Source organism: Tachysurus vachellii, chromosome 12, assembly GCF_030014155.1.
Source record: "Tachysurus vachellii isolate PV-2020 chromosome 12, HZAU_Pvac_v1, whole genome shotgun sequence".
NCBI classification, from domain to species: domain Eukaryota; kingdom Metazoa; phylum Chordata; class Actinopteri; order Siluriformes; family Bagridae; genus Tachysurus; species Tachysurus vachellii.
Window position 1 is genome coordinate 22,059,154 of NC_083471.1, and position 17,227 is coordinate 22,076,380.

Genomic DNA, 17,227 nt, shown 5'->3' on the forward strand with positions numbered 1-17,227 from the left:
ATAAAGTTACAAAACCCACAAGTTTCCCCTTCTTTAGAAAATAACTCTGAGATTTATGCAGAACTATTATTCATTTATTCATATTATTTAAATATTCTTTTAAATATCAGCAAGTTTTAAATAAACATCAGGCAATGCTGAACACAATGCCCTTGTTAAGCAGCGATAGTGTTATAGGACTGACCTGTAGATGCCTGAATGCTGGCTGGAGCGCTCTTCTTCCTCCCTCGTTCAGCAGTCAGGGTGATGGTGTACAGCATGCCAGGGTTCAGGTTCTTTAGTATGTAGGTGCTGACACTGTCTGGAACTTCAAACTCAGACCTGTGGCCATCAGCAGCCACGAACACCAGCTTGTAGACATCAATCTTAGCTACAGGTCTCCTCCAGATCAGCGTCAATGTGTTTTCTGTGGCCTCGCTCACCTCCAGATCTTTAGGAGCATCAAGATCTGACAAGAGGATGAGTTTCATTTAATTAACGTATACAGTAAAGACAGCTTTGGCACTGGAGCATCACGGTCATGTGGGACGAGGTGTGATACGAAGGATGTCAGAAAGCTACAGTGAATCCTCACAGCTAGTGTCAGATTAGATGATGCAGTAGTCATCGTGTTCCATATGTAGTTCACAATTGCACTTGTTCGTTCTTTATATACTGTTTATCTGTCCACATAGTGAAGTTATGTATATAGTATAATTTACGTTCTAAAACAGATATGTGCTTATCCCTCCATCAAATGAACTAATAACTTGAACAAATACAGACAAGTTCATTCATTCATTCATCCTTATCAACTGACAGTTACAGCTAGAGATGGGAATATTTGGAGCACTATACAATATATAGATACAGATAGTAGAACTGTGTTACAAATGTCTCTATTTTATTCATTCATTCATTCATTCATTTTCTACCGCTTATCCGAACTTCTCGGGTCCCGGGGAGCCTGTACCTATCTCAGGCGTCATCGGGCATCAAGGCAGGATACACCCTGGATGGAGTGCCAACCCATCGCAGGGCACACACACACTCTCATTCACTCACGCAATCACACACTACGGACAATTTTCCAGAGATGCCAATCAACCTACCATGCATGTCTTTGGACCGGGGGAGGAAACCGGAGTACCCGGAGGAAACCCCCGAGGCACGGGGAGAACATGCAAACTCCACACACACAAGGTGGAGGCGGGAATCGAACCCCAACCCTGGAGGTGTGAGGCGAACATGCTAACCACTAAGCCACCGTGCCCCACCCCATCTCTATTTTATTTTTATCTTATTTTATCAGTTTCACAGCTTGCTTTTACTTAATCCTTTATTAATGGAGGAAATGTCAAGTCATTTTCCTTGTAAGAAAAATATTAACATATTCTCGTTCTTTATTCTACTGTATATTTCTGATATAGTACAGGAACATCTCACCTGTCACAGCATTAGTGGTGCTAGGAGCACTTTCCTTCTCGTCTTTGATCGCGGTCACTCCCATGCCGTACTCAGTCCCAGGCCTGAGACCTAAAAAAATGCAGAACTGATAATTAAATACAGTCCCTAAAAACTAGAGCCCCAGAACGAACAGGAAAACCTCTGAGGGTCAAAAAAGACTAATCCAAAGTTTCTTGATTTTCACTGCCCATCTTGTCCATTACTGTTTAGTAGTCTATTTTCTAAATAATTGCATTTGGTCATTTTCAATTTCACTCTTTCCAGCAGCCACATTTAAAAAGCTCTCACTTTGGTCTAAAAGCAGAATTTACGTCTTCCAAGAGCCACTTGAAAATGATAAAAGGCCCCAGTCCAAATTTCTGTATTTTTCCTTCTCATTGATTCCACTGGCCCATATAAAGGTCAATACTCAAGAGGCTTTCAGCATGAAATTACACCTAAAACAGAGGAATCACTTATTACCAATAAAAATCGCAAGCGTGACGGCAATTACAGATAATAACCGTGTAAAAGAGATGAGTTGCTAGTGAAGTGTGTGTGTGTGTGTGTGTGTGTGTGTGTGTAGCATGCTCAGTTTTTAAAATAGACTCACTGCTTTATGTAGGACACAGGCCACCCAAGGACAATAGAGCCGACCAGACAAAGAATCTATTACACATTTTGAATTTCTACACATTCTCCTCATCCCGACTAATCCCTGTGCGCGGTAACACGTGGCCTTACAGAATGACACTGCCTCAAAGTAGTGTGTAACGAGTAAGTAAAGTAATGACATGGAAAACATTTCCTATGCATAATTTTCTAACTGAAACACATACTATTACTGTTTATTTTTTGCACATTTTAATACAATTGTATGTAAATTTAGAAACTAGAAAACTAGAATTGTTTTAGAAAACAAATAAGTTCTTTATAATAATTTATAGAAATTCATAAAAGTATTTGATTTTTTTTTACACTACACAAATAAATCTGATCTACTCTAACCATTACCTGAAATCTTGGCTTGAGTGGTATCCTGTGTGCCTGTTGGAAAGGTCAGCTCCCCGTGTTCCCCTCCTGACAGTGGTCCGTATTTGATGCGGTAGCTGGGAACATTGGCCTGGCTGTTTTTCCACTCCAACGTGATGCTCTCGTCGGTCTGATCTATGGCCTTCAGGTCCGTAGGTGCATCTAGATCTATTTACATCATGTTACATGTTATTTCTCCAGCAACTACCTACGGGTGTTGCGGCTCCAAAGTCAAGGTTTGTTTGTCTTTATTAGTAGTTTAGTCATTATCATCGTTATTTTTTTATATACAATAGCTCATATGGGAAATAAAACGACATTCTTACCTGTGGTGAAGGTCTCATAGACAGGCACACTGGTCATTTCGCCTCGACGGGCCATGAGAGACACACTGTACTCTGTGTCTGGGTAGAGTTCAGACAGGTGGTACTGGGTGTCGACTGATGACAGTTCCAGTGAGTGGCTGTCTGTGGAGCCAGTGATAGGGCCATAGGACACAGAGATGCCGTCCACCTGAGCTATGGGCTGGAACCAGGTGATCAGAGCAGTAGTGTCTGTTACATCCCGGACATCCACCTGGCTAGGAGCATCGATCTCTGAGACAGAAAAGAAGCAAGAATTTGCTATCTCTATCTACTACTACAATCTACTACTTTGGCATGGTATGCATTGAGAATGTCATATGACATAATTGAATTTAATATATGTTATTTGTTAACAGTAAATATACATAAAATGAAGTGAGGCTCCTGGGAGTGCTTGTCACATGAGGAACTATCAAAATATCACTTCTTTTTCTCTCCGAGCTGTAGATAAAACAGAAATGTAGTTTATCAGCTTGGCACTTGTGGTTAAGCAAAACTCTCATCCTCTTGAGGGAGTAACACTTCTCAAGCAGCTTGAATAGAAGGAGGTAGAACCTTTCTTTCAGAAATCAGTGCTTCCTCTCTGGGAAGTTCCTTATTGGCACATATCTCTGAAATTGACTGAGAGGCACACTGGGAGATTTGTTCAGCTGGTATCATATGAGCACACAGTAGCCTTCATTATTATAGCCTATGAATAGAGCCTACTGTTATAATTTAATTAATTGTGTTCCTGCAAGCCCTTTACTTGTTTTTTTTTAGGTCTTTGAGGCATTTTCCTGAAATTGTATCCTCTAATAATAAGCTACGAATGATTTACTGGTTGGTAGCAGTGACATTAAAAGGGATCACCTCAGGAGAAGCATAACATTTTACAAGCTCAGCACTAAAAACGAGAAGCAAATGGAGGGTACTCCAAAATATCACAAAAGCTAAAGCTTTTCCATAAAGGTTTAGGGCAGATTTTGTGCCAGACAACATTTTGGATTTACGGGAAATTTATATTATGGCATAAATACAAAGTATAGGCTATCCCTGGGACACTGAGCTTGAAGCAGGAATACACACTGGCTGTGTTGCTAGTCTGTCTCGGGTCAGCATAGACCCGTCCTTATTTACATGTATTCACACATTTTACCATAGCCAATTCATTTACATGCAAGTGTTTGGGATGTAGTAGGAAACCATAAACCAAGGCATTGTTACAGTACCTGCACCAACTGGTTCATTCATTTCATTCATTCATTTACAGCATTTAGCAGACACCCTTATCCAGAGTGACTTACAACTGAGCAACTGAGGGTTAAGGGCCTTGCTCAGGGGCCCAGCAGTGGCAGCTTGGTGGACCTGGGGTTCAAACCCATGACCTTCCCAGTAGCCCTACACCTTAACCACTGAGCTACCACATCCCTCACTGGTTCATTCATTCATTCATTTTCTACCGCTTATCCGAACTACCTCGGGTCACGGGGAGCCTGTGCCTATCTCAGGTGTCATTGGGCATCAAGGCAGGATACACCCTGGACGGAGTGCCAACCCATCGCAGGGCACACACACACACTCTCATTCACTCACGCACTCACACACTATGGACAATTTTCCAGAGATGCCAATCAACCTACCATGCATGTCTTTGGACCGGGGGAGGAAACCGGAGTACCCGGAGGAAACCCCCGAGGCACGGGGAGAACATGCAAACTCCAGACACACAAGGCGGATGGAGGAATCGAACCCCCAACCCTGGAGGTGTGAGGCGAACGTGCTAACCACTAAGCCACCGTGCCCCCCAACTGAATTAAAAAATTCTGAAAGAAAACATTTGGAAACCAAATCGAAAAGAAATGAATTAAAACATGTACTAAGAGACCTGCTTACTTGTAACAACATTCTTGCTTGCTGGAGGTCCACGAGTCTTGTTCTTTAACACCTCAAGTTTAACTTCATACTCCTGGCCTGGGCCCAGGCCAGATTGTTCAAAAGTAGTCTCAGGTGGAGACAACGAATTCAAAATCTCCCCATTCTCCTCTTTCTGGAATTTAACAACACCATATAGTCAATGTACAATAACACATAATACTTATGATTTCATGCTGTCAACTTGTCAAATGAATAATGAAGACAGTATTTACTGTTGTTGATTTATGTAGTTCATAATTTCAATGTGGATCATACAAACCATTTACTGTAGGCAGTACAGTGCGCCTTTGTGTTACTGTATACAGAATCTTTGTTCTATTTATGTGCATGTGTAACACAAAAAAACCACAAACGGTACCATGGATATGACTCCAGGCTTTGTGGACTCAACAGTCCCATGAAATACAGAGAAATTAGAGAGATCTTGGAAAGTAAACACTTGGGACTTTCAATCGCATCCACTTCACGTAAGGATGTGAGTGCTCCACTTCAAAGTGAAGGGTTTGTTTGGCATGGACTGCCTCAAACTTGATGTATGAATAAAGCTGCCAATTCTGAAAGAATGGAGTTTAGGAAGACATGGTTTGCATGTCCTTTTTTTGGAGTCTTCCTAAGCCCTTGAAAAAGAAAAGCATTGTAAAAACAGTACAGTCCTGTTGCACATGGTCACCAGAGTTGCTGCCAGAAGCTTCTTAGAAGGTTTTGTGGAACAAAACCGTAGACTTTCAGACAGCAGTCTTTGAATATTGGCACCAAACTGACTACTTTCCACAGGATACTCATACATTTTCTCATCTTGAGCAATTACTGGCTGGCTGCTTAATAAATGTGGTATTCCTACCACAGCTTTCAGGGAAATGCTACCATAACCATCCTCATGCTGACATGGCTTGTGGCATGCAATAAAAAGCAGAATACTCACTGTATTTCTGAAGATGAGGTTCCAACCATCAAACTTGACATTAAGAGGATCCCACTGAACTTCCACCGATGTCTCTCTCACGGCTTTAAACTTAAGACCTTCAGGTTCCGGAAGATCTAATTATGTGGTCAAAGTCATAGGGCAAATGTTACATTTCTTACTATTGTCTAAAACTGTATGAAAAAATATTTGAAAGCTTCTGATGACAAATAACTGATGACTCACGTGTTGCCACTCTGGCACTCACAGGAATGCTCATCTTGTTATTTAGGACAGCATAGACACTGATTAAATATTCCACACCAGGCTCCAACTCCTTAATAGTAGCAGACCTTTTTTCACCAGGTACTCGCATATCTAACTCTAAACCACCAGGAGCAGTAGGCATGTAGGTGATTAGGTACTCTGTCACCTCTACTTCATTGACCCAGGTCAAATCCACAGTCTCTGGGGTGACTTCAGTGACAACCAGGTCCCTTGGTGGGGTGACTGTTGATGGAGAGGACATACTGTAAAGGCATGTTTCAGGACTAAGCATTCAATGTGAGGTTGTACTTGTTAAAAATAAAAGCATAAACTGACTTACTTTCAGAGCAGTCTTCCCCAGTGAATCCCAAAATACAGACGCACATGCCATTCAAGCAGTGGCCTTTGTCATTGCAGTTTCCTGGGCAGGTCATCTCTGAGCAGTCGATACCAGTGTAACCCACATAGCAGACACACTGTCCATTGTCACAATACCCACGATCCAGGCAGTTGTTGGGACATGTTTTTTCACTGCAGTCCTCCCCAGTAAATCCTTCACTGCACACGCACTGACCATTCACACAGTGTCCTTGGTTGTGACAGTCATTAAGACATGTCAACTCATTGCAGTCTTCCCCAGTAAATCCTTCTTTGCACACACACTGGCCATTCACACAGTGTCCACGATTGTGACAGTTGTTAAGACACGTCAACTCACTGCAGTCTTCCCCAGTAAATCCTTCTTTGCACACACACTGACCATTCACACAGTGTCCACGATTGTGACAGTCGTTAAGACACGTCAACTCACTGCAGTCTTCCCCAGTAAATCCTTCTTTGCACACACACTGGCCTTTCACACAGTGTCCACGATTGTGACAGTTGTTAAGGCACGTCAACTCACTGCAGTCTTCCCCAGTAAATCCTTCTTTGCACACACACTGACCATTCACACAGTGTCCATGATCGTGACAGTTGTTAAGACATGTCAACTCACTGCAGTCCTCCCCAGCAAATCCTTCTTTGCACACACAGTGACCTTTCACACAGTGTCCACGATCGTGACAGTTGTTAAGACATGTCAACTCACTGCAGTCCTCTCCAGTGAATCCTTCTTTGCACACACACTGACCTTTCACACAGTGTCCACGATTGTGACAGTTGTTAAGACATGTCAACTCACTGCAGTCCTCGCCAGTGAATCCTTCTTTGCACACACACTGACCTTTCACACAGTGTCCACGATTGTGACAATTGTTAAGACATGTCAACTCACTGCAGTCCTCCCCAGTAAATCCTTCTTTGCACACACACTGACCATTCACACAGTGTCCTCGGTCGTGACAGTTGTTAAGGCATGTCAACTCACTGCAGTCTTCACCTGTGAAGCCAATTTGACAGACGCATTTGCCATCCACACATTCACCATGGTCATGACAGTCATTGGGGCATGTTTTGATGCTACAGTCCTCTCCTGCAAAGCCTTGCTTACAAATGCACTTTCCATCAATACAGCGTCCGTGGTTATGACAATCATTGGGACAGGAGAGCTCAGAACAATCGTCACCTTGGTATCCAGGACCACATATACATTCCCCATTTGCACATATACCCCTGCCATTGCAATTATCAGGGCAGGTGAGGATGCTACAATCCTCACCTTGGAAGCCAGGATCACATATACATCTCCCATTGAAGCAGTGGCCTCTCTTGTTGCAGTCATTTGGACATGTAAGCTTGGAGCAGTCTTCTCCACTATAGCCGAAATTGCAGACACACTGACCATTAACACAGATGCCTTTATTGTTACAGTTATCTGGGCAGGTGAGCTCACCACAGTCCTCCCCAGCAAAGCCCTCATCACAGTAGCAGGTCCCATTGATGCAACGACCACGGTCATAGCAGTCATTAGGACAAATAAGCTCTGAACAGTCAAAGCCGGTCCATGGCTCATTGCACAAGCATTCGCCATCCACACAGCGTCCTCTACCCAGGCAATTGTTTAAGCAATTGGTCATGGAGCAGTCCTCACCCATGTAACCTTCTGCACATATGCAAGCTCCATCAATGCACTGGCCAAATTCACCACAATCCACAGGGCACAGCTCAATTCCACAGTCCTCGCCACCAAAACCCTCAAAACAGATGCACTTCCCATCCACACAGCGGCCTTGATCTTGGCAGAAATTAGGGCAATCTGTCTCAGAGCAGTTGGGCCCTTTCCAGCCGGGCTCACAAAGACAGCTACAGGTTTCAATGCTGTAGTTGCCACGACCACTGCAATATGGCTTGGTAGAGACTTCACCTATGAAACACAGGGCAATCCTAAGGTTATAAAAACACAACCATCAACTGTAAAAAAAAAAAAAAAAAAAAAAAAAGAATGCATTTACACAAGATTATCAACATAAACCACTGACAAGAGAATTTAGAATGTGAAGAGTGCCAAGTTCAAAGGTTTTACCTGACGCTTTTCAGAGGATTCTAATCTAATCATACTCACCTGTAACTTGAGCTCCACAGCATCCAGCCCCACTGGTACACTGCTCCCTCAGACTAGACACTTCAGCCTCCAACATCTCTAGCCTGTTTAGCAGATCTTTAAGGTCTGGCATCTGGTTATCACACCCACAAGCCTGCTTGGGTATATTAATTCTGTGTGTGAAGACTATCTGGTTTTCTCCATCCACAGTGTGCTCGATGTGCTGTTCAGACTGGACAGACTTGGGCTTCATTTCTGATCCTCCAGGTGAATCCAGGTCCACAGAACACAAGGATCCGGTTGGGACATTGATGTTGTATACATGGTTGAAGACCACTGGTTGGTCTGGATTAGGTAGGGTCATGTTCTCAGATTTGGGTGGCGTTAGTGACTCTCTTCTGTGCCTGATCATTTTCCTCAGCAGGCCAGCCATGGAGAGATCCAAAAGAATGGCCGTAGTGACATAGGCCAGAAGCAGGCCTCGCATCCCCATGATGACACACTCACTCTGGTGCTTGATTCAGTCAGTAGTAGTGTAGAAGAAGGTACTTTTCTCTTTTGAATGGAACTTTAGAACTGGAAATTAAAGACAGAAACTGGGAAATGTCATTTATTTTGTTTTCCATTCTGTATGAGTCTAGACATGGATATAGTGAAAGTTACTTGTGAAGATTTTGATACTTTAACATTATTTGCCTTTGCAGTTTGTAACCAACAAATTCAAAAGAGTCCATTTGGGACAGCACAGGGACAAGGCATCTCAGCAAAAATAGTTAATCTTAGACAATTAGGCTATCTGTTAAAAGGCAACTCAATACATTATCTGGTTGCTATAACCCATATTAGTGACATGGTTCACATGGCAGGGGACACAGATTCTCAGCTGCCAACCTTAAGCTTTCCCTCTTCTACATTTCCCTCAGGAATTACTTTGCCAATTAAAAATGGAACTGGAATGCTTAACCTTGTATTTCATTACCCAATCCTTGACAGTGTTTCCTCTGACACTCTTCTGTAATCACATAGCAGGTAACACCTGCACCTAAGCATCTAGTCCCTCTCCTGGATTGGCTTTCCATAATCCAAGATGACAGATTAATACTGGTATAGAGGATACATCTGCAGTACCCCTAATATCATGGCTGGTCAGGGTTCATGCTACTCTCATATATCAGCATTTTTCAACTGCTCTCCTGACAAAAAACACAACCTTACGTAGAACTATAATTCATTTTTTGTAAAAATAAAAAATCAAAGATAAATAATATCTTTTCAGGCTCGGGAGACATAGTTGTTTTATGTGCAAAGGTCTGTTGGAAAATGATTTGATATGAATTGGACACAGTTGGGTATTTTTCATATTCCTACTTTTAAACCTGAATTTCCATAATATATCTGGACAGGCTCCAGAGAAGCTATCAAATGCTTTTTTTAAACACTTTATTAGCTCTTTTTATGAAAAGTATAATAGACTAATTTAGCATGGTTTTAACCACCTAGTAAAATGGTTAATGCTATGTTATGTTGCCAAACCACCAAAACTCCTCAGTATATAGTTCAAGTACAACGATATGACTTTTGGTTTTTAGCATGAAACTATCTTCCAATTTTTAAGCACTCCTAAAACCTGCCATATATTTATAATCAATATTTTTATCATATGTATTTTTTTATTCCTTGCAATCCAACCAGATTTGAAATTCATATCAAATTTGTACAAACTCTCAATATCAAAGATTATATACTTTTTATAGATTCACATAATCAGAAACCTTCCCTGTGGCATGTGTCCTTCAACTACAAGCACAGACGAGTGACAGCCTGTTCTATTCACAGCGTGTGAAGTCAGCCGCAGGTAATATGGTCAAAGAGGCAGTGCTTTCACCAGAGAGCTGTCTTGACATGTGATTAGCAGGAATGAGAGGGATCCCACAGCTGCACCACACATCCCTGATTAGACAGACAAGGATGACTGCCTCTGTGATAGAGCGCTAAAGAATCCTGATGATGGATATTCCTTGGACTCTCAAGGATGTCATGCACAACCCCCACCACCTGGGCCTGTTCTACACCTTACTCTATGGATTAAATCAATAAAATAGCCAGAACATTGCTTTGTGTCACTACCAGGGTTTTAATTCTTGGTGTATAGGTAGCTGCTTAACATTGAATCATAACCTCTTCCACAAGAATTTAAAGAAGAACAAACCCAAAGATACTCTTTGTGACTGCGTTTACCATTTCCGACCAGAATCTTTTGTCAAAGCTGCTATATTGACAGACGAATACCACAAAGTACAAAGGTAGCAGATCGTTTTGGAAAAATAAAGCAAAAGCCATTCATCTGTGCCAGAAATGAATTAATAATCCGACGGAAAGTATTTTAGTGGTCATGAATGAAAACCAATAGTTGTAGCAGTACTAGTGTTTTATTTTACTTTCCAGTGCTGAGAAACAGTCCTTCCTGTTTTCAGGACAAAACCATGTCTAGAACATACTTTTAAATTGGGACCAATACAATTACTGCTTTCTAACTTCCTGCTTCTAAGTAAGTTGGCCACCATGCATTGTATTCATTAGAGCTAAAATTATAGGCACATACAGTTAGCACGGTATATTTATATTAGCACAATATATCAGTATCGGTGTTGTGTTGCTACTTTATTGTTATGACAGCCGCTGGAAAAGGAAAGACTACCTCACACAGAGACTGAATGAAAAGTTTAATACATCGTTAAGCTTAGAAATAAAAGTTAATTAGATCTAAGCTCCACTGGCCACATTCTGCTGTAATAAAAAAGATTATTTGCTTAACTTGCAGTTCATTGGGTTCATAAAATGAAGCTTGTTTTATAGTAAATAAGGTGATAAATTGTACTCAGGGAGCATCATAATATATGAATAATTAAGACTTATGCCAACGGTTTACTATTTCATCAGGTAGTTACTAGCTTTCACCATGGGGACATAGAGAATGGAGCAGAAAAGTTTATATTGGCTTTGCTAAGTGCAAGATTAAAGAGTTATTGTGTGGATAAAATAAAATCACTCTCACTGGCATCAGGGTCTCAATAGCTATTATAAAATAGATTGGAATTACTCAAACAGTTCGTGAAATGGCCAGATGGAAAAGGTCTCATGCATAAATTATCTGATGGGAAATGAAAGTCTGGCGTATGTAATTTGGGCTTAGTCAGTGCACCTTGTCTGGGCTTTTTTTTTTTCTTTCTCCCTGGGATTTTTAATGCACTACAGCACCGATGCTCATTTCATAACTCTATACACTGTACTTTACGATCTGTAAAAATGGCTGCATTTCAATGTCATATATTAAACAGAGCATTATAGAGATAGGCTTTCTCAAATGAATGTTGATTCAGCTTCCCATACAGTAGTTTTAGCTGCTAGGTTTATATAAATATGCAGTTTCTAATACGCAGGAACCTGTACATTAGACACAGTATCATTAATATGAGATGTCTCTTTAAGGGGTGTTTATTATGGCTAAAAGGAAGGAGTTTCCAGTGTCAGCACTAACACTCAGGTATAACTATTTATAACATTTAATATTTTCTGACTATAGGTGTGTTTTTTGTCTTATTGACCTTCAGGAAGGGATTAAAGAAAGGCAAATAGTGAATGGCTGTTTATACTGTAACTGTTATAATGTACTGTAATAGGTATCATGAATAAATGTGTTTTACAGATGTTCCATAACATTAAATATAACTATACATAGACAAAATGTTTAATGTACCGCAGGGTATTTTCTACACCGTCCTTTAATGTATACAAATAGGCAAATTCTTGATGAATAAAATGAATAAAACATTTCAGTATATGCTGTTATTGGAAAATTATACCACCCCATTGTTGATTATGTTTCTTCTAACCACAGAGTCACCCTGTCTTTACATACTGTTTATATACATATGTAAAGAGCTGATTTTATTTCAAGCATTTCTATGCAGCTGGAATGAAGTTATTTTGTAAATGCGCTTTCCCTCAGTGATTGCTTTTCTGGAGCCCGTCTTACAGAAAGTGATCTGTTTTGTGCAGCACAGTTTTCTAATTTGTTCTGGGAGGCTGATGATTGATGATAAGGCTTTTCACTCTTGAAGTAATTACATACCTCAGGTGAGAACTTGTGGCTACTGAAATACTGATGTACTGCACTACAACTCAATCGTATAAGTACTTACGTATACAAAACAGTAAAGTGGAATTGCCAATGCACAGATGCTTAGCAATACAGGATGTAATCTAGATTAAATACAAAAAAAAAAAAAAACTATCAGATTTTAGATGTACATTATGGTAATCGTTCTTGATTATTACAAAAATAACCCATTGTAGCCACAGCAACACCGCATTTATTGTGACAGATCATCCTACTGTATAAAATTCCGTAGCTGTTCAGTTATGTGGAACATCAACCATTACAGCAAAGCGTCACAACACTTTGTGTTTGAAATCGTCAAGCTCACTCAGTTTTGTAGGTCAGCCGTGATAGAACATCTCTTCCCTTAATGTGGGTCACAGGCGATGCTGAATGAACTGGTAATGTCTGGAGATTTTAGTCACCTTGAGAGATACAGATTGATACAGATTCACTGACTCTGACTGTAAAAGCATAAAGAAGTCAAGGCTACAGAAATGTTTCCCCCAAAGCGGGTGTGTATGCCATAGACACTACCAGAGGGAACGTAAAATGAATGAGTTTCTGGAGCAGTCAAGGTCAAGTTTAAGCACAGGGACCGCAAAGTCTAACTTGGTGACAATACTGAAACTGGACAAATCATAATGAAATGGTCTTTGAGATATGAGAAACCTACTTATCTGTCTCAAGAAAACCAGTTTTTATTGATCTGCCAAACTGGAAGGTCACAACCATAGACAGAGTGCTGCTGAGGATAGCACTATGATTGCGCCTCCTAATCATCAAACAAAGAGATGGATTTCCAGGCTAGCTCATAAGGCTGTCTGCCTGTGTGTGTGTTTGGATCGATGGCCCAGCGAGCAGCGCTTGCTCATATTATCGGCTCATAAATGGATTTTCAAGTTGTCACTCACCTGAGAAATGAACATGGACTTCCTAGACGAGGGTTCTTTCCATTTTCTTTTTTCCTTTCCGTTTTCAATTTTTACTTTTCCTTTATTTGTACTTTTTCTCACTTATTCTTGTGCTGTCTGGCTGGTAGTCTTTTCTTTCTTTGTATATTACTTGAATATTTTCTTTGCTGAGTCAATATGGAGCATATTAAAATGAAATATATTGTCTTTAAGAAAGAAATACAGAAAGGAATAAAAGAGTGCTGAGATATTGTTGGTTTTCTGAGCCTTAGCTGATGGGTTGCAACAGTTCACTGGCTCCAAATAAGTCTTTTCAGAGCCTGTGCCAATTCTTTCTTGGCTCTTTATTTTTATTCGGCTCAATGTTCTAGAGAAAAAGCACTCATTTAAACATTGTCAGGAGTCCAGAGGCCAGATCGACACGAATGAATATCTTGGGTGATGATAGTCATGCATAAGTGCATGCACACACACAACCCCCAAATACAGAAGCTTTCAGAGCTTTTAAATGACAAATTAAAGTTATGAAAATTAAATAAATGATGGTTTTGTGGACTGAAGTGTTTAACAGGTAATGTAATTTAAAACAATGTATGAACATTACACTATTTTCATACACTGATAAGTCATAATTCTTTGGAGGTTAAAGTACATTTTCCATCTTCTCAGTAACTGAAAGGCTGATTTTCATGCCAGCCAAGCCCCATTTATAGAGCTTTAATGATGCTGAAGGCTCAGATGGCATCGATAAGCAGGTTGGTGTGTGTGTTTGTGTGTGTGTGTGTGCGATAATGGTGTGGGTGTGTGGAGAACGAGCTGCGTTCACACTGCTTCAAGGGATGGTAGAAGTTCGTTGAAATCACACCGAAATTTTACAACCGAATTTTGGGGGGTTGGGGGTTGAGTGACTTTGTGAAAGAAATGGAAAGTTTGACTTAGGACCTAGAAAGTTAAGAAGGCTAAATAATAGCTTTGCTAAAAGAAAGGCAGTACGAAGTGAATCCAGATGCCCTGACGTCTGGATCTGATGGCGTTTCAACATCAGCACAAACGATCTGTCTGACGCCAAGACTCTGCTTTATCGTTCTGTCTAGTCATCCAACAAACATTCTGACAAGCTGGATATTAAAACATGTTGCAGTCTATGGTCTGTCAACATGCAGTGAAACGAACTGGAAACAAGCAGCATATCAACTTTAACCTTAATGATGAAACAGATACAATTGACACTAACCATGACCTTGGAATTGAGGTTAACCTTTCCTGACCCGAGACGCATGTGCACCTTGAATTCATCCCATATGGTATAATTAGAGAGGAACATTTGTTACACAGAGTCTGGTTTTACCTTAAAAGCTCTGTTGACCTGATGTTTATTATCCTGACCCCTGGAGCAGCCAGAATAGCGGTCCTCAGATGTTCTGTTTACAACACAATATTATTATTCCCCCCTATATTCAGAAAACTCTTAACAGAGCAGCCTTTATAATCCCTGTTCCCAAATCCCCTTGCTTTCGTTAACAACTTATAGCAGTGAGTATTAAAAAACCTCTCTCTAATTTGATTGACGTATAATCTGTTAGTTAGGGTCTGTATTCGAGAGCGATGAATACCACAAGGTAAGCAAACGTTCTTGATGGGATGACTGCGAGAGGATCAGGTTACTCTGGAAGGTAAAGTCAAATTTCTGCCGAAAGCTGGAGTATAGAGTATTTGTCAAGAAGCTTTTATATGTATGTGTGAATATGAATACACAATTAAATTTTATGGGTCATAGTCATAGCTGAGTTAAGCATGCTTAGTGTGTAATACTAAAACAGTGCAAAATATTCCAGTGTTTTTTTTTACTAGCGTCAAGTCAAGAGTCAAGATGCTTTATTGTCATTGTGTCCCTATATAGCTGATGCAGGTGAATTCCATGTTGAAAAAATTCAGGTCCTGCACTAGGATACAAGGTTTCTATTAGATGTTTATTTCTGTGCTTGCCATCTTCTCATTCCCTGATCATCATATTCATCTTTAGTTCATGTTTAAATCTAGCTGCTATTAAGAAAACCCTTTCTCAAGCACTTTAAATCTTGGAGGGATCTTTGGAGGTGTAGCACTACACACAAATGAATTACATAATTGGATGACTTGTTTCTCCGCTTTTTCTAGACTTTTCTAGAATCATTTTTGGATCTCAGACACGAACTCTGAACACAGCCCAGATTGATAAAACATTACACAAACATTAAAGTGAAGTAAAACACTCTCTCTCTTGTGGATTCCTGCAGCACTTCGCTCTTGCCAAAATGATGATTGAAGGAAGCTGCACTACTTTCTGCACACGTCAGAAGTGAGGAATTTGCTGTTCAGCACTTACAGATAATGAAGGATTCGCTCTCAGTCTGAGACATGTGGACAAACGCTTCACTAGTCGCCATCCACAGCTGCGTCCGTTCATTTCAGACCTGCAGGAATTTCTCTGTCCTTGGTCCTGGTTCTGCTTCTTTGAGCTGCATGGCAGTAAAAGCCAACGGCTCTGGAATGCACACAAATCTGTCTACGGAGCAACATGTACATTATGGTGAAAGTGTTGAGTTGACAAAACTTCTTGGAGGACTTTAAAATCTTAAAAGGAAAAGGGTGATGAGAAACACATGATCCTCTTCATATGAGCATAGTGCATTATGACAATTGTGGGGTTGTTCAAGGACATTATCTGTTTTGCCTGATATAATATGGTTATGGGAAATACCAGAAGTTCAGGATGAACTTAACTGCCACCCTGACAGAAAAACACCCGTTTTCCAGCAGCTGGAATGTTGGCTGTAGGGTGATCACATCTGTTTTGCCTTCTGTTGCAAAGGCACAAAGATTAACACACTTTAAGGTAGAGAACTCTGTCCACTGGGGTCAATGAAAAGGAGGTCATGACTTCAAATCCCAGCACTGCCAGGCTGCCACTGCTGGCTCTCAAGTCAGGCCCTTAACCCGTAACTGCTTATTTGGATAACACAAGATAAATGTTGCTCTGCGTAATACCATCTTCCAAATGTCATCCGTGTAGACGTAAACTCTGAGTGACAGGTCGAACTATACTCTAATTAATCTTTTGAACATTTCCAGACTAAACTTTTTGTCTTGGTCATGTAATGGTGCACATTCCTGTTCGACGGATCACTGGCACTGACTCAGACGTGTGTTCAGCAGAACAGACACTGGCAGTATAAAGAGCTCTGAGTCGACGGCTTTTCGCTAGACCTCTTGCATTAGCATCAGACAGACATTAAAACCATCTGGAGTTTTACTCATCAGAGTTAGAGGAAATCTTTGTTCATGGAACCTCATGAATCATTTAGAGTGCCTTTGTGGCTAATTTCAGAGGGAAAAAAGTGATTATTTATAGATTCATAGTCCATCTGACAAGGACACGATTTAAGTAGTGATTTATACAACAAGGCTTGGATGCTATCGTGTGAAGTTTAGACTCAACAGTTTTTAGCAGAAAGTTCTCTGAATACTAAGAACTTTTGGTTCATTCTTGAACCATTATTAGCTTAAGCACTCTAATAACAACTGTTAGGCAAACCGTCATTACACCAGATGTTGCTAGAACACTTCAGGAACCTTTGAACTCTGAAACATTACATCATGTCCGTCTAAGAACCTTTTAAAAACTTTAGACTTTTTAATAAAATAATGGCACCATTGCAGATGTATTGAATTGGAGACTGGAATTGGATGTGTTTGAAAAACATGATAAGGTTCTATTTGTAGGTT

The 17,227-nt window shown here is 40.5% G+C and overlaps 1 protein-coding gene across 4 annotated transcripts in view; it reads right to left on the reverse strand.

Annotated features, from left to right (window-relative positions):
• The window catches only part of tncb (tenascin Cb), a 43,237-nt gene that overhangs the window by 22,963 nt on the left and 3,047 nt on the right, over positions 1-17,227 (reverse strand). For all 4 annotated transcript variants that reach the window (XM_060884359.1, XM_060884358.1, XM_060884361.1 and 1 more), the window contains exons 2-10: positions 8,411-8,965; positions 6,248-8,212; positions 5,887-6,150; positions 5,662-5,777; positions 4,698-4,851; positions 2,784-3,053; positions 2,440-2,625; positions 1,426-1,515; positions 185-448 (exon numbers count right to left, since the gene is read on the reverse strand). In XM_060884359.1, the coding sequence (XP_060740342.1) occupies positions 185-448; positions 1,426-1,515; positions 2,440-2,625; positions 2,784-3,053; positions 4,698-4,851; positions 5,662-5,777; positions 5,887-6,150; positions 6,248-8,212; positions 8,411-8,882 (3,781 nt within the window). In that variant the 5' untranslated portion in view covers positions 8,883-8,965. The remainder of the gene's footprint in view (positions 1-184; positions 449-1,425; positions 1,516-2,439; positions 2,626-2,783; positions 3,054-4,697; positions 4,852-5,661; positions 5,778-5,886; positions 6,151-6,247; positions 8,213-8,410; positions 8,966-17,227) is intronic.